The sequence below is a fragment of the Mobula hypostoma genome, chromosome 3, assembly GCF_963921235.1.
Source record: "Mobula hypostoma chromosome 3, sMobHyp1.1, whole genome shotgun sequence".
NCBI classification, from domain to species: Eukaryota; Metazoa; Chordata; class Chondrichthyes; order Myliobatiformes; family Myliobatidae; genus Mobula; species Mobula hypostoma.
Window position 1 is genome coordinate 189,446,291 of NC_086099.1, and position 23,027 is coordinate 189,469,317.

Here is a 23,027-nt window from a genome sequence, read left to right on the forward strand (position 1 = left end):
TATGTTGTCCAACCCCAGGAGCACGTTTCCTCTTCTATGACTATCGATCCTATCCTCACTTTAGTCATTCCCCTGTTCTTCACATACATGCAGAACACCTCGGGGTCTTCCTTCATCCTACTTGCCAAGGCCTTCTTATGTCCCCTTCCAGCTCTAATTCCATTCATAGCTCCTCTCTTGCTACCCTGTAGATCTCTACAGCCTTGAATGATACTTGATTCCGAAACATTAAGTACGCTTCTTTCTTTCTCTTGACTAGATATTCCACATCTCTTGTCAACTACGGTTCCTTTGCTCTCAATCTTCAGTTCTCCAACTTCAGTTAACTTGCTTTCTCTATCTGTATCAGAACTTGCCAATTCTGTTATACTTTTTTTTGCTTGTGATATAGGGTCAGTTTCACTTTCTCTATTACTACTGCCTGTGCTCCCATGCATGTCCTGTAGCACAAATCACATGCAAAAATATGTAGTTGCCATCAATCTGCCTCCATTGAGTCATTTGACCAGGTCTCTATCATTCATGGACATTCCTTGTCCTGTCAACCACTTCCCGCCACCTTCCCTCTGCCCTCTGTGCAACTTATAACTAACTTATCTTTCTCTCTTTCCTAGTTCTAGCAAAGGGTTTTTGAATGCCAATGTTAACTCTGCTTCTGTTTCCATAGGTACTTCCTGACCTGCTGAGTGTTTCCGACATATTCTGGTAACAGTGGATTGATCTTTAGGAAGTGGATATTGTAATCTGCAGAGAAATTATGTGGACTAAAGCTATGAAGTTATAAGGTAAGTGTAGGTATAAACATTTTAACAGGCTTGATGGGCTAGTTTCAGTGTGGCTGTTCCATTGGCAAGTGCGCCTGGAATAGATGTTACCTATTTAAGATTAAGGCGAGGAGAAAATTCTGCACGTGTAGAGTTGTGATTCTTTATAAACCTTGATTTTAAAAGGCTACAATGGTTCACTTGGGTATATTCAAAACTGATTCACAGAATCTTTGTTCAGGTGAGTATATTCTAAACTGAGACGGTATCTTGACATTAAAGCAAATAAGGCTGCAGTGGGAAAGTGGAGCTAACGTAGACATTTAACCATAAATCATAATGGTTAAGCAATTTGAAGAAACCTTGTTATATCTTGTGTTATGATGTTCTGCTTTCCTTTAAGATATGATCTATTTTCTTAACTGTGCTTTGGCCTCTTGACTTTTATATGGTTTTGTGTCAAGTGTTGATTGGATATATCCCTTGAACTGCCTCGTGCATTTTATTAATTGCACCACATAAATGCAATTTGTTGTAAGAAATTCTTATTTTGTGTTGTGAGTTTAAATCACCCATTTTAGTCATTTGAATTTGGAATTGGAATTGGTTTATTAATGTCACACGTACCAATGAAAAGTTTGTTTTGAATATGAACTCAATTTGGCTCTGACTGCTGTTACTTGCTTTTATTGTCTGCATGAGTTGTGTTTCTTTCCCCTCTCTCTGTGAATTGGGTGTTGGTCTTTTTTTAAATTGTGTTCCTTTGCGTTTCTTACTTTGTGGCTACCTGTAAGTAGATGAATCTCAAGGATTTATACATACTTTAATAATAAATGTACTTTGAATCCTTTGAATTTTGAATCATTTGAATATGTTAGTTGATAGGTTTTATGCATTATGTTTTCTGCCCCAAATTTAAAGTTTTGTTTAATTTATTCCTATCTTTGTCTTACAGAAAATTCATCTTAGTGTTCTGAAGGGTTTTGGATCAAATCTTCAATTCTGATACAGTATTAGTGATGGCTCAATGTCAGACCGATTGCATTGAAAAACCGCTTTGTGTAGCATTCAGGAAACTAGGATATTGTGTTGGTCAAAACCCCTGGCTGTTCTTGCTTATACCTCTGCTTATTTCTGGAGGAGTAGGAACAGGGTTTTGTTTCTTCAGTCAGAATGAAAACAATAACATTGAGGATCAGTTCACTCCTATTAAAGGGGCTGCAAAAGCTGAGAGACAGTTCATTAAAGAACATTTTCCAACAAATGATTCTCAATCCTTCTCTAGACAAAGACTTTATGCAGAAGGGACATTTGCTGCTTTTATTGCAGTTTCAAAAGTTGGTAACGTCATTACAAAAGCAGCATTGAAAGAGATTCTATCACTTGATAAAAAGGTCAAAGAATTTAACTTTTATAACAACGGCAGGACCTATAATTATTCTAATCTTTGTGCAAAAGTAGGAGAAACTTGTGTCTCAAGTGCACTTTTGGATATTTTGAATTATGATCCTGGTGTGGTGGAGAGCAAGAAGATGTACTACCCTAAAACAAATCAGACATTTATAGGCACTGAAGTGGGTGGGATTGTGTTAGATGAAACTGGGACTTCCTTGAAAAAAGCTAAAGCTATCCGGTTGCATTATCCTTTAAGAGAAGATAATGAAACAGACAAGAAACTCAGTTTACTTTGGATCCAGATGTTTCTTCATGAATTCCCAATGGCACACACACATTTAACACATATTGAGGTAAGGATATTAAATTTGCATTAAATCATTTCAGAAGAATATATCTCAGCCTGCCATACGTAGATTTTTGAACTTCTGCTAAAATTGGGAATAATTTGGTTTTGTTTCTTGTCACATTTTAAAAACATTTGCTGACTGTTAGTGAAATAGAGCAAGTTTTTTTTTCTGAAAATAGTAAGTAGGGTTTTGATAATTATGTCACTGCATCTCTGACTTGAAATTAAATTTGTATTGCATTCAGGAATTTTAAAAATTTTGGGCACTAGATAGCCTTTGTCTAATTGTATCATCTTCATTTTCAGTGTAAATAATTCTAAAATAACGCTTGCATCGTCAAATGTAGTCATATTTTAAAAGTATAATGTATTGAGTTATTGGTAAGGTGGAGTTAACAGGTGTGCTGCATTAAATTGTATGAAATTTTTGACATTGCCTTTGATACACCCAGTATATGAATTTTCCGTCTCCATTTGTACACAAATCCTTCTGTGTCTCTTTTATTAAATGCCGAATCATTACCAGTCACTAAAATTCTCTTTTGGAATGTATTCCCCATAAGAAATACATGTTTTCATTACTCCCATGTATGCCAAAGAGATAATGACTGGATAATTAATCACCTAATAGCGTCAAGTGAGAGGAAATGAATAACTGCTGGGAAAATGCGCACTAGTTATAAGCGCGATCATTCTCCTCATTTCAACATCAGAGGAATAGGTATTAGGCCCTGGTTAATAGACACATTGAAAATTACACCAATTCTATGTAGAAATGTCAGTTCACGTTCTTATACAAATACAGTGATTTACTCATTCGCAAGATCCCACAATTTCCAAGAATTTATTGTAAAAATCAATTGAACAATGTTCACTTCTATTAAGGCAATTTTAATAACTCCTTATTACTGACCCCTGATTGCAAGTATAATCCATTTTCTTTTAATGTTATGATTTCTTTTATTTTTGGAATTTCAACTGTGATTTGTGATTGTTACTTCATTGGGCTCCTTTTATTCATTGATAAATTAAATCACTCCTACGCTGGAAGTATGCAGAATATACATTGTTAACTTAAACTCCTACATGCAATAAATATATATTATGTGTATTATATGTAAAATAGTTTCATACTTATTACATATATAAGACATAATATCAAAGTTAAAATTTTATCCTATTAACAACATGTCGAGTCCCCAAAAGCAGAGGTGGTGTGTATGCCTCATGATCAACTCCTCGTGGTGTACCAATGTGTTAGTGATGTCCCAGTTTTGCTCACCAGACCAGGAATATTTCAGAATTAGGTGCTGTCCATTTTACCTGCTGTGGGAAATTTTTCCGATCATTTTGGTAGCAGTATACATTCCACCTCAGGCCAATATCAATCAGGCTGTAAATGATCTGAGCAATGTAATCAACATGCGTCAAACAGCACACCCTGACACCCTCCCTATCATTTTAGGGGGTTTTAATGAGGCCAGCCTGAAAAAGTCACTAAATAATTGCCATCAACAAATCACTTGTAGCACCAGAGGAAACAACACATCGGACAACTGTTACACCAAGATCATGAATACTTACCGTGCTATTCCATGTCCTCACTTCAGAAAGTCAGATCACCCGGCTGTACTTCTACTCCTTGGGTATAGGCAGAGACTGAAGACTGCAGCACCAGTAGTGAGGACCAAGATATATGGACAAGGGAAGCTCAGGAGCATACAGGCCTGCTTTGAATCAGTGGACTGGACTGTATTCAGGGATTCATCTTCGAATCTGGATGAGTATGCTGCAGTTGTTACCGGCTTTGTTAAAACCTGTGTGGATGAGTGTGTGCCTACGAAAACTTGCAGTACATTCCCAAACCAAAAGTTGGACCAGGAGGTTCGTCATCTGTTGAGGGCTAGATCTGTGGCGTTTAAGTCTGGTGGCCCGGGCCTGAACAAGAGAACCAGGTATAACTTGTGGAGGGCTGTTTCAAGAGCGAAGAACCAATTCCTAGAGAGGTTGGAGGCAATATCGGATGCAAGTCAGCCCTGGCAGGGTTTGCAAGGCATTACTTCCTACAAAGCAAAACTCAATAGCATGAATGGCAGTGATGCTTCACTATCAGATGAGCTCAACAGCTTCTATGCCTGCTTTGAAAGTGAGAATATAACTCTAGCAGTGAAGATCCCCGCTGCACCCGGTCACCCTGTGATCTCTGTCTTGGAGGCCGATGTCAGACTGCCTTTCAGGAGGGTGAACCCCGGTAAGATGGCATGTCCCAACAGAGTGCATGGTAAGGCTCTGAAAATTGTGCCAACCATCTGGTGGGTGTATTCAAGGATATTTTCAACCTCTCGTTGCTATGGCCAGACCATAATATGGTGGAATTCTTCATTAACATGGAGAGTGACATAGTTAATTCAGAAACAAAGGTTCTGAACTTAAAGAGGGGTAACTTTGAAGGTATGAGACGTGAATTAGCTAAGATAGACTGGCAAATGACACTTAAAGGATTGACGGTGGATATGCAATGGCAAGCATTTAAAGGTTGCATGGATGAACTACAACAATTGTTCATCCCAGTTTGGCAAAAGAATAAATCAAGGAAGGTAGTGCACCCGTGGCTGACAAGAGAAATTAGGGATAGTATCAATTCCAAAGAAGTAGCATACAAATTAGCCAGAGAAAGTGGCTCACCTGAGGACTGGGAGAAATTCAGAGTTCAGCAGAGGAGGACAAAGGGCTTAATTAGGAAGGAGAAAAAAGATTATGAGAGAAAACTGGCAGGGAACATAAAAACGGACTGTAAAAGCTTTTATAGATATGTAAAAAGGAAAAGACTGGTAAAGACAAATGTAGGTCCCCTGCAGACAGAAACAGGTGAATTGATTATGGGGAGCAAGGACATGGCAGACCAATTGAATAATTACTTTGGTTCTGTCTTCACTAAGGAGGACATAAATAATCTTCCAGAAATAGTAAGGGACAAAGGGTCCAGTGAGATGGAGGAACTGAGTGAAATACATGTTAGTAGGGAAGTGGTGTTAGGTAAATTGAAGGGATTGAAGGCAGATAAATCCCCAGGGCCAGATGGTCTGCATCCCAGAGTGCTTAAAGAAGTAGCCCAAGAAATAGTGGATGCATTAGTGATAATTTTTCAAAACTCGTTAGATTCTGGACTAGTTCCTGAGGATTGGAGGGTGGCTAATGTAACCCCACTTTTTAAAAAAGGAGGGAGAGAGAAACCGGGGAATTATAGGCCGGTTAGCCTAACGTCGGTGGTGGGGAAACTGCTGGAGTCAGTTATCAAGGATGTGATAACAGCACATTTGGAAAGCGGTGAAATGATCGGACAAAGTCAGCATGGATTTGTGAAAGGAAAATCATGTCTGACGAATCTCATAGAATTTTTTGAGGATGTAACTAGTAGAGTGGATAGGGGAGAACCAGTGGATGTGGTATATTTGGATTTTCAAAAGGCTTTTGACAAGGTCCCACACAGGAGATTAGTGTGCAAACTTAAAGCACACGGTATTGGGGGTAAGGTATTGGTGTGGGTGGAGAATTGGTTAGCAGACAAGAAGCAAAGAGTGGGAATAAACGGGACCTTTTCAGAATGGCAGGCGGTGACTAGTGGGGTACCGCAAGGCTCAGTGCTGGGACCCCAGTTGTTTACAATATATATTAATGACTTGGATGAGGGAATTAAATGCAGCATCTCCAAGTTTGCGGATGACACGAAGCTGGGTGGCAGTGTTAGCAGTGAGGAGGATGCTAAGAGGATGCAGGGTGACTTGGATAGGTTGGGTGAGTGGGCAAACTCATGGCAGATGCAATTTAATGTGGATAAATGTGAAGTTATTCACTTTGGTGGCAAAAATAGGAAAACAGATTATTATCTGAATGGTGGCCGATTAGGAAAAGGGGAGGTGCAACGAGACCTGGGTGTCATTATACACCAGTCATTGAAAGTGGGTATGCAGGTACAGCAGGCGGTGAAAAAGGCGAATGGTATGCTGGCATTTATAGCGAGAGGATTCGAGTACAGGAGCAGGGAGGTACTACTGCAGTTGTACAAGGCCTTGGTGAGACCACACCTGGAGTATTGTGTGCAGTTTTGGTCCCCTAATCTGAGGAAAAACATCTTTACCATAGAGGGAGTACAAAGAAGGTTCACCAGATTGATTCCTGGGATGGCAGGTCTTTCATATGAAGAAAGACTGGATGAACTGGGCTTGTACTCGTTGGAATTTAGAAGATTGAGGGGGGGATCTGATTGAAATGTACAAGATCCTAAAGGGATTGGACAGGCTAGATGCGGGAAGATTGTTCCCGATGTTGGGGAGGTCCAGAACGAGGGGTCACAGTTTGAGGATAGAGGGGAAGCCTTTTAGGACCGAGATTAGGAAAAACTTCTTCACACAGAGAGTGGTGAATCTGTGGAATTCTCTGCCACAGCAAACTGTTGAGGCCAGTTCATTGGCTATGTTTAAGAGGGAGTTAGATATGGCCCTTGTGGCTACAGGGGTCAGGGGGTATGGAGGGAAGGCTGGGTTCTGAGTTGGATGATCAGCCATGATCATAATAAATGGCGGTGCAGGCTCGAAGGGCCGAATGGCCTACTCCTGCACCTATTTTCTATGTTTCTATGTTTCTAAGTTCCCACCTGCTTCAAAAGGGCAACAATTATTCCAGTGCCCAAGAAGAGTAGTGTGAGCTGCCTTAATGACTATTGTCCAGTAGCACTCACATCTATGGTGATGAAATGCTTTGAGAGGTTGGCCATTGCTAGAATTAACTCCTGCCTCAGCAAGGACCGGGACCCCCTGCAATTTGCCTATTGCCACAATAGGTCAACGGCAGATGCAATCTCAATGGCTCTTCACACCAGCATTAAATCACCTGGACAATACAAACGTCTATGTCAGGAAACACTCATCAAAGTTTCTGGTGAACGCAGCAGGCCAGGCAGCATCTCTAGGAAGAGGTACAGTCGACGTTCCAGGCCGAGACCCTTTGTCAGGACTCGGCCTGAAACATCGACTGTACCTCTTCCTAGAGATGCTGCCTGGCCTGCTGTGTTCACCAGCAACTTTGATGTGTGTTGCTTGAATTTCCAGCATCTGCAGAATTCCTGTTGTTTGCATCTATGTCAGGATGCTGGTCGTTGACAATAGTTCAGTGATTAACACATTCATTCCTAGAGTCCTGATTGATAAGCTACAGAACCTGGGCCTCTGCAGCTCCCTCTGCAATTGGATCCTCAACTTCCTAACTGGAAAAGCACAGCCTATGTGGATTGATGATAATATCTCCTCCTTGCTGACGATCAACATTGGTGCACCTCAGGGGTGTGTACTTAGCCCATTGCTTGACTCTCTCTATAGCCACGATTATGTGGCTAGGTATAGATCATATGCCATCTATAAATTTGCTGATGATACAACCATCGTTGGCAGAGCCTCAGATGGAGATGAGAGGGCGTACAGGAGCCAGATATAGCAGCTAGTTGAGTGGTGGCACAGCACCAACCATGCACTCAACATCAGTAAGACCAAAGAATTGATCGTGGACTTCAGAAAGGGTGGGATGAGGGATCATAAACCGATCCTCATAGAGGGATCAGAAGTGGAGAGAGTGAGCAATTTCAAATTCCTGGGTGTCAAGATCTCTGAGGATCTAACCTGGTCTCAATATATCGATGCAGCTATAAAGAAGGCAAGGCAGCGGCTATATTTCATTAGGAGTTTGAGGTGATTTGGATTGTCACCTAAGACACTCTAAAACCTCTATAGATGTACCGTGGAGAGCATTCTGACAGGCTGCATCACTGTCTAGTATGGGGGGGGGGTACTACTGCACAGGACTGAAAGAAGCTACAGAATGTTGTAAGATTAGTCAGCCCCATCTTGGGTACTAGCCTTCATAGTATCCAAGACATCTTCAAGAGTGGTGTCTCAGAAAGTTGACATCCATCGTTAAGGACCCCCATCACCATGCCCTCTTCTCATTGTTACCATCAGGAAGAAGGTACAGAAGCCTAAAGGCACACACTCAATGATTCAGGAACAGCTTCTTCCCCTCTGCCATCTGATGCCTAAATGGATATTGCACCCAAGAACACTACCTTACTTTTGTTATTTCCGTTTTTGCACTGTTTTTAATTTAACTATTTAATACACATATTTTTACTTACTGTATTTGATTTACTTTTTTCCCCCTATCTTATCATGTATTGCATTATACTGGTGCTGCAAAGTTAACACATTTCACAACATATGCCAGTGATATCAGTCCTGATTCTGATTCTGACATGGAAGGAGATCACTTGACCCATCAAATTAATGCTGGGTTTCAGAGAAATCCATCAATTCCATTTCCACTTATTTCCCAGAAACCCATTCTCTCTCACAAGCCCATCGATCTGCCCCAGAGTTAATTTGCAGTTGTCATTTAATCTATAAACTAGGACATCTTTGGGATGTGGATGGAAATAGGAACAAATGTGAGTAGCCTGCATGTTCACAGGGAGCACATGTAAATGCTGCACAGACAGTACTGGAGGACAGCGTTGAATTTGGATCGAATGCTGTGATTATATTGCTCTGTGGAAAGGCCTACAGTCACAGGGAGAAGATACAAATTTCACACAAGCATGACCAGCTGCTAGGAATAAACCTGGGTTACTGGAGCTGTGGTCCCATATACTGATTGGGCAGCATGGTAGCAATGCTCTACAGTACAAGTGACCTGGGTTCAATTCCTGCCGCTGCCTGTAAGGAGTTTTTATGTTCTCGCTGTGACTGCATGAATTTCCCACAGTCCAAAAACGTACTGATTGTTGAGTTAATTGGCTATTGTAAATTGTCTTGTGATTAGGCTAGGATTAAATTGGGGATTGCTGGGTGGTGTGACTTGAAGGGTGGGAAAGGCCTATTCTGTGCTGTATCTCAATAAGTAAACAAATAAATAACCCACCTCTTTCTGAGATTAAGTGAAGTCTTACGTGAAACATTAAATCTTCACATTGCAGCTTTTGTTGTTTGGTGATAGTGTATTAATAACTCGCATTTTCATGAATTGCAGGTTTCACATTTTACCTCTGTCTCAAGGCAAGAAGAATTTGAAAAAAATTCCAAAAGAATTATTCCTCTGTTTTCTGTCACATATTTACTTTCAGTATCCTTTTCCATCTTGTCTTGTATGAGGTAAAGTCAAATTCTATGAAATACGGAACACTTTCATTTCATATATATTTCACACAAAATATAAAAGCGAGCTATTTTACACCATTTATGTTATGTATTTTCAGGCTTGACAATGTGAGGAGTAAGTTCTGGGTTGCTGTTATGGGAGTCATATCCGCTGGACTAGCTGTATTAACTGGCTTTGGACTGCTGCTTTATTGTGGAACAACGTTCGCCATCAACACTGCCAGTGCACCCTTTTTGATTCTAGGTCTGTACCCCCTCAGCAATTTCTCCCAGACAGAACTGCGTCTTGCTTGGTTCTCACAACCTTTGGTGAATTTAAAAAATATAAATTGGCAGTGCATTGGGAATTGGCAACTCAGTGCCAATTCTTTTCAATGTGTTCTGTAAGTCCAAATACACCAAATTAACTGGTTCTCCCTCCTCTATCCTGCTAGTTACAACTTCAAATTACTCAGCATGGCTTGGGAAACATGACTTCCCTTTCATAAATTTGCTTTCACTCAATTCAATCCTGTTATTTTTTTCCAAGTACTGTACCTTATTGTGGCTTTCTTAATGACTCCAACAATTTCCTGACTGCTTATGTCAAGTTAATTGGGGTTTTCTTTCTTCCCCCTTTTCTCTATATTTCAACTAATCTTGTTATTTACTAATCTATGGGAACTGTTCTGGAATCTAGTTACCCTCTAATCTATGGAACTGTTCTAGAATCCACAAAATTTTTGAAAAATGACAACTATTGCATCAGCAACCTCCACACTGAGTGTCAACAAAACCCGAGGATGTTGATTATCATGTCTTGAACTTTCATTACCTTTCTGTTCTATTAATTTCTCTAACACTAAACTTTTACAAAAATAATTAAACCAATGTTTTAATGTTTTCACTATTTCTTAGCATGTTAAAGTGTTAACAATTTTATTGTTTTTCAAATTGTTATTGATTTTTTAATTTAAATTATTTAAATGTAATTAAACAGTTTTGAAATATTTTCTATCATAGAGTCATTCAGAGATATAGTGTGAAAACAGATGCTTTGGCCATGACAATCAGTTGCCACTCATTTACACTAGCCCTACGTTAATCCCAAAGATGAGAAAATCTGCAGATGCTGGAAATCCAAGCAACACGCACAAAATGCTGGAGGAACCCAGCTGGCCAGGCAGCGTCAATGAAAAGGAGGAAACAGTCAATGTTTCGGGCCGAGGTGATGAAGAGACTGTTCATTCTTTTCCATTGATGCTTCCTGACCCGCTGAGTTCCTCCAGCATTTTGTGTGTGTTGCCTGCATTAATCCCCTCTTTTTTAATTCTTCCCAACAGTTCCTAGATTCCACCACTCACTTACTTACTGGGGGCAAATTACAGAGGCCAATGAACGTGCCATCCTATATGTATTTGCAATGTGGGAGGAAACTGGAGCACCCAGTGAAAACCTATGTAGTCAAAGGGAGAATATACAAACTCCATGAAGACGGGATTGAACTTGGTTCTCTGGCACCGTAAGGCAGCACGACTGTGCACTCGAGGCATTTAAAACAGTCCCAAAAGCCTTTAGACAGGTAGATGCTGCTCAGATATGCAATACAGGAGACTAGTCAGGAAGGCTGGTACTGTATACAGTGAATCCAGGCAGCCAGCATCCAGGATTATCCAACCCAATATAAAGGGATTTGCAAAGACACTGATTAGCGAAGGATTGCTGGTTTGGGGTTTATATTCCTTAATGAGTAACAATCAGAAGTCATGAGCCAGTGAAGAAAAATGTTTAGAAAAATTCCCTTTCAATACTTTACTTTTGAGAAAATCAGAAATATAAATTATGATAATATGATATAAAATATATATAAAATATGATATGATTGTTAAACGCTCACTAAAAGAAAGATTGTGCCTCCTGGATTATTTGCAAAAGTCAGAATCAGAATCAGGTTTAATATCATCGGCATATGTTGTGAAATTTGTTAACTTTGCAGCAGCAGTACAAAACAATAAATTATAAATATAGAAAGATAAATAAATTCATTATAGGAATATATATGTATATTAAATAGTTTAATTAAATAAGTAGTGCAAAAACAGAAATAAAAAGTAGTGAGGCATTGCTTATGGGTTCAATGTTCAATCAGAAATCGGATTGCAGAGGGGAAGAAGCTGTTCCTATATCGCTGCGTGTGTGCCTTCAGGCTTCTGTACCTCCTTCCTGACTGTAACAATGAGAAGAGGGCATGCCCTGGGGGGGTGAGGGTTCTTAATGACGGACATTGCCAATTTGAGGCACTGCTCCTTGAAGATGTCCTGTATACTACAGAGGCTAGTGCCCATGATGGAGATGAGTGACATCAGATAGTACAGCTCTAGAATTTTTCAAGTGTACTAAGTGACAAACCAAATCTCGTCAAACTCCTAATGAAATATAGCTGCTGTCATGAATAATTACTGCATATTTTACAACGTTTGTAGTTTTGAAACAATTTGAAAAGGGATATATTACCATCTGGTGTGAGCTGATGTCTATTACCTAGTGAGACTAGATCATTACTATTTTCTTTTATGCTAGGATGACATATTGTATTGTTGCCAAACTCCTTGAAAGGTTATAGGTGATCCGGGGCAGTATTTTTCCATCCACAAGGTGGTTGGAATCTGAAATGCCCTACCAGAAAAAACGTTGGAGGCAGGTACTTGCACAACATTTAAAATGAGATCTTGAGTTGCCAAAGTTTTAAGGCCTTGTACCAGGTGCTAGTAGATGGTATTAGTTTAGGTGGCTTCATGATGAACATCCTGGGTCACAGGGGCTACTTCTGTATCATGAGATTCATTTTAAACTAATGGCAATTCATGCTCAGAATCCGACCACTTAAATCAATTAGGTCTGTTCAACTTTCAAAATAGTTCCCTTCAATTAATTTTAGTCTTAACATATTCTTAATAGTTATAATTATAATTTACTCAGAAACTAGGATGGAGACTTATGATGAACCAAGAGATAAAATAAAAAGATAAAACAATTATTCACAAAATGCTGGTGGAACGTAGCAGGCCAGACAGCATCCATAGGAAGAAGCACAGTCGACGTTTTGGACTGAGACCCTTCCTTCCGAGATCCGACATTTCGGTCCTTCGTCCTGGGGTCTCGTCCTGAAACGACGACTGTGCTTCTTCCTGTGGATGCTGTCTGGCCTGTTGCGTTCCCCCAGCATTTTGTGTGTGTTGCTTGAATTTCCAGCATCTGCAGATTTCCTCATGTTTGCATAAAACAATTATTGTTGATCACCAAATACAGGATATTCAGCTCTCAGTTTGTAGCATTCAATTGCTTTATACTCTGGTACTTACTTTTGAAAAATACTATTTAGCCTAGTTAGTTGAAAGTGAACAGAAAGTACTAAATACCTAACAATACACCGATTAACCTATCATGTATTGCACCTTTCTTATCTGTAGGTATTGGAGTAGATGACATGTTCATTATGCTTTCGAGCTGGCAAAAGACAAAAGTTAAAGATAAAGTTGAAGAACGCTTGGCAGACACGTATGCTGAAGCAGCTGTTTCCATCACAATCACCACATTGACTGATGTTTTAGCCTTTTATATTGGCATCATGACACCTTTTCGATCTGTGCAATCATTTTGTGTTTACACTGGTACAACAGTTCTGTTCTGCTTTATTTATAACATTACATTTTTTGGAGCTGTTCTTGCACTGAATGGGAGAAGGGAAGCCAGTAACAGGCACTGGCTGACATTCAGAAAGGTTAACAAAGATCCTAAACCAGGAGAATCTACAATGAGTGCCATGTGTTGTGTAGGTGGGGCTTATGATCCGAAAACAGGTGCCGAATCAGAACATCCAGTCCACTACTTCTTTAAGGAATATTACGGTCCATTCCTCACCAATGGATGGACCAAGACAGCTGTGGTTCTCCTGTATTTGGGATATTTAGCTGGCAGTATTTATGGCTGTTTACAGATCAAGGAGGGAATTGATCTCAGAAATCTGGCCTTTGATGATTCATATGTGATTCCGTTCTATGATGCGGAAAAAGATTTTTTCTCAGAGTATGGACCACGAGTCATGGTCACTGTCACTGAATCTGTAGATTATTGGAATTCCACTGTTCAGGATGAAATAGAAGCTTGTATGGAGAGACTAGAAAACAGCTCATACGTAGACCGTGAGTTGTCAGAGTCTTGGCTTCGAGCACACATGGACTTTTCTAAAAAAATGTATATAGATATAAAAGAGAAAAGTACATTCATTGGAAACTTAACTAAATTATTTAAGTTTGTTCCTACTTTTCAACAAGACATTGAGTTCTCACAAGATAAAATAAACATTAGAGCATCAAGATTTTTCATTCAAATTGTGAATGCCAGTGATTCATTAGATCAGAAAATGATGCTGATTGAATTAAGAGATTTGGCAGAGGAATGCAGAATCCCTTTACTCGTGTACCATCCTGCTTTCATCTACTTTGATCAATTTCTCGTGATTGTGACTAACACAATTCAGAATATAATCATAGCAACAATTGCCATGTTGATTATTTCTTTATTATTAATACCTAATCCTATTTGTTCACTATGGGTGACATTTGCAATTGTATCAGTTTTGGTCGGTGTATCTGGCTTTATGGCTTTCTGGGGTGTAAACTTAGATTCTATATCTATGATTGACCTGGTCATCTGCATTGGTTTCTCAGTCGACTTTACAGCTCATATTTCATATGCTTTTGTTTCAAATAATAGAGGAAGTGCCAATGGACGAGCTATTGATGTGCTACACACTCTTGGCTACCCTGTAATCCAAGGGGCTTGTTCAACAGTATTGGGTGTTGTTATATTGTCCATAGCAGCAAGTTACATATTCAGAACATTTTTTAAGATTATGTTTCTTGTCATATTTTTTGGTGCAGTTCATGGCATTGTATTTATGCCAGTGTTTCTGACTTTTTATCAAATTTGTGGCAACTGCAATAATGATAACTCAAAAGAAGTTAAAGAGAGTGAAAGGAGAAGCCAGGGCAGAAATCTCCACACCTATCATTATGTTCATCATTGTAAAGTAAATCTAGACCCTTCTAAAGAATTAACAGAAATATCATAACAAAGTCCATTCAGTTAGATGTTTAGCATCATTTTCCTGGAAAGATCTTAATTGAAAACACAGGTTCTTTTTTTTACAAAATCATGTATTATCACAACTTTCACAATTTGAGATACTGGAAATGAAAATAAAGAGCCTAACAACTATTTTGAATGCAGACAAACATCAAGAATTAGCTATTATAATGATCCATGCTTTTCCTAGGTTGCAAAAATGCCATCCTGCACACAGCAGCACTAATGAAAGGTCATTCGCTTGCAATGTTAAAACATAGAACATTACAGCACAGTACAGGCCCTTCAGACCATGATGTTGTGCCGACCTAACATCAGTCTAACTCTTCCTTCCCCATAGCCCTCCAATTATCATTCATCATGTGCCTATCTAAGAGTCTCTTAAATGTCCCTAATGTAACACCTCCATCTCCATTCCCGGCAGCATATTCCATGCACTTACTCCTCTCTGTCTAAAATACCTACTTCTAACATCCTCCCTATACTTTTCTCCAATCATCTTAAAATTATGCCCCCTCACGCTAGCCATTTGCATCCGGGAAGAAAAGTATATGGCTGTCCACAATGCCTCTTATAATCTTGTACACCTCTACCAAGTCATCTCTATCCTCCTTCACTCCAAAAGGAATAGCTTTAGCTTGTTCAACCTATCCTCATAAGAGATGCTCTCTAATCCAGTTAGTATCCTGTTAAACCTCCTCTGCACCCTGTCTAAAGCTCCACATCCTTCCTAAAATGTGGGGACCAAAATGGAATGCAATACTCCAAGTGTGGTCTAACCAGAGCTTTATAGATCTGCAACATTACCTTACGCCTCTTGATATCAATCCCTAGGCTAATGAAGGGCAACACAGCATATGCATTCTTAACCATCCTTATTAACTTGCATGACAGCTTTGAGGGATCTAAGGTTCTGTTCCCCGAGATCCCTCAGTTCCTCCACAAAGAATTCTGCCTGTTAAGCCCGCCCTATCATTGAGCACATCTACAAGGAGTACAGCCACTAGTAAATAGCGCCTATCATCAAGGAGCCTCACCCTCCAGACCATTCTCTCTTCTCGCTGTTGCCATCAGGAAGGAGGCAAGGAGGCTTAGGTCCCATACTACCGGCTTCAGGAACCGTTATTATCTTTCAACCATCAGGCTCCTGAACCAGTGTGAACTGATTCCATACCCCATGTTTTCACTTTCAAGGACTCTCCACCTCGTGTTCTCCGTATGTATGTACATATTTACTTATTTATTTGTATTTGCAGCATTTGCCTTCTTTTCCACATTGGCTATTTGTCATTCTTTGTTTAAGTATAGATTTTCTTTGATTCTATTATATTTCTTTGTGAATGCCTACAAGAAAATTAATCTTAAGGTAGACATACACATACTTTCATTATAAATTTACTTTGAACTTTGAAATTCCTATTCTGCCTTCCGAAGTGTATCAATTCACACTTTGCTGGATTGAATTCCATCTGCCACTTCTCAGCCCAGCTCTGCATCCTATCCATGTCCGTATGGCAACCTTGTACAATAACCACAACATCACCAATCTCCATGTCATCTGCATGCTTACTATCCCTCACTTCTACTGCCTCATTCATGTTTTTTTAAATCAAAATCACATAAAACAGGGGTCCCAGAACAGCTCCCTGTAGAAAACCATGGGTCACTGACCTCCAAGCAGAACACACTATATCTGCTACCATCCTCTGCCTGCTGTAGGTAAGCTGTGTCTGATTCCACCCAGCCAAGTTTCCCTGGATACCATGCCTCTTGACTTTCTGAATGAACCTACCATGGGGAATCTTGTTAAAGATCTTAATAAATCTGTACACACCACACCCACTGCTCTAGCTTCATCAATTGCCTTTGTCCCTTCTTCAGAGAATTCATTCAGGCTGTCAAGGCATGACCTGCCTGTCACAAAACCAAGCTGACTATGTCTAATCAGACTATGTTTCTTCAAATATTTGTAAATCCTATCTCTAATCTAAGAATCCTCTCCAATAATTCCCCCAGCACTCACTGGTCTATAATTCCTAGGGCTATCCCTATTACATTTCTTGAACGAAGGAATAACGTTTACCACCCTTCAATCTTCTGGTACTTCTTATGTGACTAGTGAGGATGCAAAGATCATTTCTAAAGACTCAGCAATATTCTCTCTGGATTCCCATAGTAGACTGGGCTATATCTCATCCAACCCTGGGGACTTATCTATCATAATATTTTTAAAAAATTTCCAGCACATCCTCTTTCTTAACATCAACATCTTCCAGCACATCAGCCTGCTCTACACTGTCCTTACACTTGTCAAGGTCCCTCTAACTGGTGAATACTAGAGCAGAGTATTGATTAAGAATCACCCCTACCTCCTCTGCTCCTGGCACAATCCCCCTTTTATCCCTGATCAGCCTTTACTCACTCCAGTCGTCCTCCTGTTCTTTATGTACTGTACATGTGGAATGTCTTGGGGTCTTCTGTAATCCTATTCGCCAAGGCCTTCTCATGCCCTCTTCTAGCCCTCCTAATTCCGTTCTTAAACTCCTTCCCGGCTACCTTGTAATTCCCTAGAGCCCTGTCTGATCCTTGCTTCCTAAACCTTAGTGATGCTTTTTGCTTCCTCTTGACCAGAAGTTCCACATATCTTGTCAGCTTCACTCTGCCACCCTTTCCCTGCCTCAATGACATAAACCTATCCATAACCGCATGCAAGTTCTCCCTACACAGCCTCCACATTTCCGCTGTGCAATTCCCTGAGTACATCTGTTCCAAATTTACACTCTCAAGTTCCTGCCAAATAGCATCGTAATTCCCTCTCTCCCAAGTAAATATTTTCCCACACCCTCTGATCCTATCCCTCTTCAAGGCTATGGTAAAAGTCAGGGAGTTGTGGTCACTGTCTGGAAATTGCTCATCCACTAAGAGGTCCATCACCTGACCCGGTTCATCACCGAGCACAAAATCCAATATGGCCTCGGCCTGTCTATACATCATGCCAGGAACCTTTCCTGAAAACACCTAACAAATTCCACCCCATCTAAATCTTTTTTACTAAGGAGATGCCATTCAATAGTAAGCTGAAGTGTCCTATGACAACAACCCTGTTATTTTTGCACCTTTCCAAAATCTGCCTCTCGATCTGTTTCTCAGTTTCTCTAATGCTATTGGGGGGGGGGGGGCGCGTCAATAGAATACTCCTAATAGATTGATTACTCCATTCCTGCTTCTGACGTCCACTCACCATGATGCAGTAGACAATCCCTCCACAACATCCTCCCTTGTATCTATGATACTAGCCCTGATTAGCAATGCCACTCTCCCACCTCCCTGTCCCTTTTGAAACATCGAACATTTATTCCTGCCCTTGTGACAGCCAAGTCTCCATAATGGCCACAATGGCATCATTCCATGTACTGATTCATGTTCTAAGGTCATCACCCTTCTTTATGATACTTGCATTAAAATAGACACATTTCAACCCATCTAACTGACTGCAATTATGCCCTATCCATTGTCTGTCCTTCCTCAGGAGGAGGGGGCACTAGGTGTAAAGTCAAATGCAGTGTGTCTCTCTACACACCACATTTACCTTCGCACCAACTACCCATCTTATGACCCCTCACTCTGGTTCCCACCCCCCTTTCATGCTGGTTAAACTCTCCCCAACAACTTTAGCAGACCTGCCTGCAAGGATATTGGTGCTCCTTGAGTTCAGGTGTATCCCGTCCCTTTTGTACAGGTCATACCTTCCCCGGAAGAGATCCCAAAGATACACAAATCTGAAACACTGCACCCTGCACCAATTCTTCAGCCACACATTCAACTGCCAAATCATCCTATTCTTATCCTCACCAGTGGGTGGCACACATAGCAATCCAGAGATTACTACCCTTGAGATCCTGTTTCTGAACTTTCTACCTATTTGCACTTTAAATAGCCATCTGTCTTGCACCGTAACTGTATTAGAATCATGAATGACCTCATTTAGATTCAGCATTACCTTCTTATTTATATTTTGCCAGGATTTCAAAGCTAGAACAAGTTGCAATTTGATGCCATTTCCACTGCCAGCTATCAATATCTTATTCAATTACAGAACATTGCTTAATTGCAGTGATACAAAGGTAATTTGTTCTTGTGTATTCTCTTACTGAGGGCCTCTGCATCCTTATTATAATATGAAGATGACCTGAACGTTCACAACATATTGTCATCACGAAACATAGCATATGCTGGAATCTGTTGCAATAGTAAATAAACACACCGATTCTCCCAACTACCGGTAATTTCTCCCTCCCTTCCTTTTCTCTCCATTTCCATTCCCCATTTTGGCTCCTGTCTTAACCCATCTCCTCACTGCCTCTCACCCCCCACAGTCCTCCTTCTCTTTCTCCCATGGTCCACTCTCCTATTAGATTCCTTCTTTTTCAGCTCTTTACCTTTTTGAGTTGAATTGACTTTATTTCTTACATCCTTCACATACATGAGGAGTAAAAATCTTTACGTTAAGTCTCCATCTAAATGTGCAATGTGCAATCATGATAATTTATAATAAATAGAACAGTCAATGTAATATAGAGTACACAAATCAGCGTGAGTTCGTCAGTCTCAAGCTGTCCCGGAGCCTGTTGGTCCTGGCTTTTATGCTGCAGTACCGCTTCCTGGATGGTAGCAGCTGGAATAGATTTTGGATGATCCTACGGGCCCTTTATACACACCTGTCCTTGTAAGTGTCCTCAGTCATGGGAAGTTCACAACTACAGATGCGCTGGGCTGTCCACACCACTCCCTGCAGAGTCCTGCGATTAAGGGAAGTACAGTTCCCATACCAGGCAGTGATACAGCCAGTCAGGATGCTCTCAATTGTGCCCCTGTAGAAAGTTCTTAGGATTTGGGGGCCTATGCCAAACCTCCTGAACCATCTGAGGTGAAAGAGGCATTGTTGTGCCTTTTTCACCACACAGCTGGTGTGTACAGACCACATGAGGTCCTCGGTGATGTGGACGCCGAGGAACTTAAAACTGTTTACCCTCTCAAACCCAGATCCATTGATGTCAATAGGGATAGTCCACCTATCACCTCATAATAAGTTATTGTGACATTCACAGAATTGCAGAGTTATTAAATTGTGTTTATTTTAAATGAATCCCAATTCTATGTTAAGACCATAAAAAAAACTGAGTAACTACTAGTGATCTGTGTGCCTTCATATTCTAGTCCTATGGATTCTGATGTTATCAGAGAGGCTCAAAGTTCAAAGTACATTTATTACCAGAGTACGTATACTTTATACGACCTTGAGATTTGTCCCCTTACAGGCAGCCACAAAACAAAGAAACCCAATAGAACCCATTAAAACAAAAGAAGACCGTCAAACACCCATTGTGCAGAGAGAAAAAAAAATATCATACAAACAATAAAAGTAAGTAAATAACATTCAGAACTGAAGTTCACGAAAGTGAGTCCACAGCCAGGCAGATTCAGAAGTCCATTAGTTGCAGGCCACAGCCTCAGTTCGATACAGAGACAAGTAAACCACAGAGCAGTGAGCTGAAGTTAAGTGGAGAGGTGAATAAACTTTGTGGAGTAGCAAACTGAACCAGTTTGTTCTTCGTCTCCAGCCTTGATACCCTGACCTTTTCAATCTGGCCTGGTGTTTAAATCACCCAAGCCTCGGGGCATACCTTACTTTCAGACCTGGGTGCTGCCGCTTCGATACACTCTCGGGCCCAAGCCCCACTGCCTTGATTTGGCCCGTACCTCACCTTTCCAATTCGGCTCAGCACTCACGTTGATCAAACCGAGTCTTTCCCTGCTCTCGGGCCTGGGCTCTGCCTCGACTCCGCCTCGCCTTTGTTCTGCCGCATCAAGTTGCCTCCGTCCTCTGCAGCAATAGCCATAGATTGGCTCACTCCCTGCTCTCAGGCCCAGGACCCGCTACCTCAATTCAGCCTGTACACACTGCACCACAACCGACCTGCACCTTTGAGACTTCAGTTCACACTGCAAAAATGCCAGGTCGTACAGGAGGTTCAAAAGCTCAACTCCGGTGGGAAGTTGCAGGCTATTGATCGCTGTGATTGTTTAGCAGAAAAAGTATGATTAATGAAGCCCTGCTTCAGAATAGGTTTTCTCGACATGAGTGACACCAGTCTGGACTGGCTGCTGACAGAGGGTACTTCATGCGCATTGGTTAAGTGCCAGATTATAGGCATTGGTGTTGCATTCTGAAGATTAATAGAGATTGTAATCACGTTTTATATAGCACAGTGGTGGAGCTGCCCCACAGCACCAGAGATCTGCATTCAATCCTGAGCTTGGCTTCTGCATCTGTGAAGTTTGCACATCTCCCCTGACCCTTCCTCTGGGAGCTCTGACTTAGTCCCAAGGACGTGTAGGTTCGCAGGTTAGTTTTCCACTGCTCATTGAAATATTTCACTAATTATTGCTCTTTATTGTATGTGATTGGGTTGAATTGATGAACTTGTGGGACTAGGTCACAACTTGCTAGCTAAATGCCCAGTGCACTTGTGTGAATGAAGTCACCAGAGAAAAGTACTGGTAAATACGAAGCAGCTTCTTTATTCAACAAAACAAGGTACAGCAGGCATCATATGGAGACGTGTTCGATCGACTGGTCTGGCTGGCACAATGTGGGGCTCAATATTTTATGTGCTGTACAATAAAGGACAATTCCATAGTTACAATGTATCAACAATGCTTTCTTTGAAAGTACACAAAACCTTCACACTGTCCAATTCGTACCCACACCATAGACATCGAAATGAATTTTAATTAGCATTGTCTGGTCTGGGATTCACTGGTTTTAGGAACCCATTGTTCAGAGCTGTACTCCAAATTAAATCCACAATAGAGATGTGAAGTCTGGTAGCAGAAGTCATTTGCTAAATGTATATGTGCTAAACCCAAAAATCGTTCAAACACACTCATTAACATAAATTATCATCCAACCCAAATCCAGAATATGACTCAACTGGGACTATATTTTGCCTTATATTAGTCCTTAGGTTTACTGTTCATTGAGTCTTCAGGCCTTAAAAGCTTTGAGAGAGAGAGAACAGTTTGGAAGTTGGTGAGCAGAGTGCAATTAATTACTTTTTAAAAACGTTCATTCAAAAGACTTGGGGCTTTGCAGGCTCAGCCAGAATTTAACTGCCCAGTTCTAATTGTCCTTGAGAGGGTGGTATTGAGCTAATTTCTTGAATTGCTACAGTTCTTGAGGTGTCAGTATGACCAAATGTGTTACGGGAAAAGATCCAGGATTTAGACAGGTGATGGTGAAGGAAGAGTGAGGTTTTTGTAAGCCAGGATGGTGTGTGGCTTTAATGACAAATTCTGGGTGGTGATGTGCCCTTGTCCTTCTCGAGTAGCCTTTCTCAACCTATTTGCTCTGGAAGAATCCTTGAAATAATTTTCAGGTCCCAGGGAGTCCCTGTGTAAAATTATTATATCTACAGATCACGGTACGTTAGCATGATCAGTAAGTTGTAGATATAATAATCCAAAAGTTATTGTCAATGCTCTTTTGAGAAGAGAATGAATTTTTAAACAACCTTTCTTGGAAAAAAAAACAGGTAGTTAAGCTTAACTTACCTATCTTGAAATTAATCTCTTTTTTTTCCCTCACCCAGTCATACACTTCTGTTGAACGGGAGGAAAAATACTGTTCAATTTTGTACTGCAGTTCTTCCAGGTGGTTTTCAATAAGACTCGAGATTTTCTAATATCCTTCCTCACTCTCAAGCCCAAGCGGCAGTGGAAAGGTTTCAAGATTTCCTTTTGCAATATGATTTTTCCAAAGATTCAGTTTCCTTTTAAATCCAAGAATCTTGTCACTTGAAGTCAAAACATATTCTCCAGGGCCTTGCAGAGACTTGTTCAACTGGTTCAGATGATGTAAAATGTCTGCTAGTTTCTGTAGCCATTCTTCATCATCAAAGCACTCAGCAAAATCTAGCCTACTATTCTCTTGAAAGTACTCCTGCAATTCACCTTTCAGTTCAAACACCCTGTTGAGAACTCTTCTTCTGTTAAGCCACCGGATTTCTGTATGTAGCAGGAGATTGGTGTGCTCTTTGTCCAGGTTTTCACACAGTGTTTTAAACATTCACGAGTGAACTGGTCTTTGTTTAATAAAGTTAACTATTTTTGTAGCATTATCCAGAACTT

At 40.5% G+C, this 23,027-nt stretch overlaps 1 protein-coding gene across 1 annotated transcript; it reads left to right on the forward strand.

Moving 5' to 3' along the window:
* The first annotated feature begins 1,754 nt into the window (after positions 1 to 1,754).
* LOC134343636 (patched domain-containing protein 3-like) lies at positions 1,755 to 14,823 on the forward strand. Its single transcript, XM_063042400.1, has 4 exons — positions 1,755 to 2,512; positions 9,583 to 9,704; positions 9,809 to 9,954; positions 13,160 to 14,823. Exons 1-4 carry the CDS (start codon positions 1,784 to 1,786, stop codon positions 14,821 to 14,823), a joined length of 2,661 nt encoding a protein of 886 aa, XP_062898470.1. The 5' UTR covers positions 1,755 to 1,783.
* The last annotated feature ends 8,204 nt before the right edge of the window (positions 14,824 to 23,027 follow it).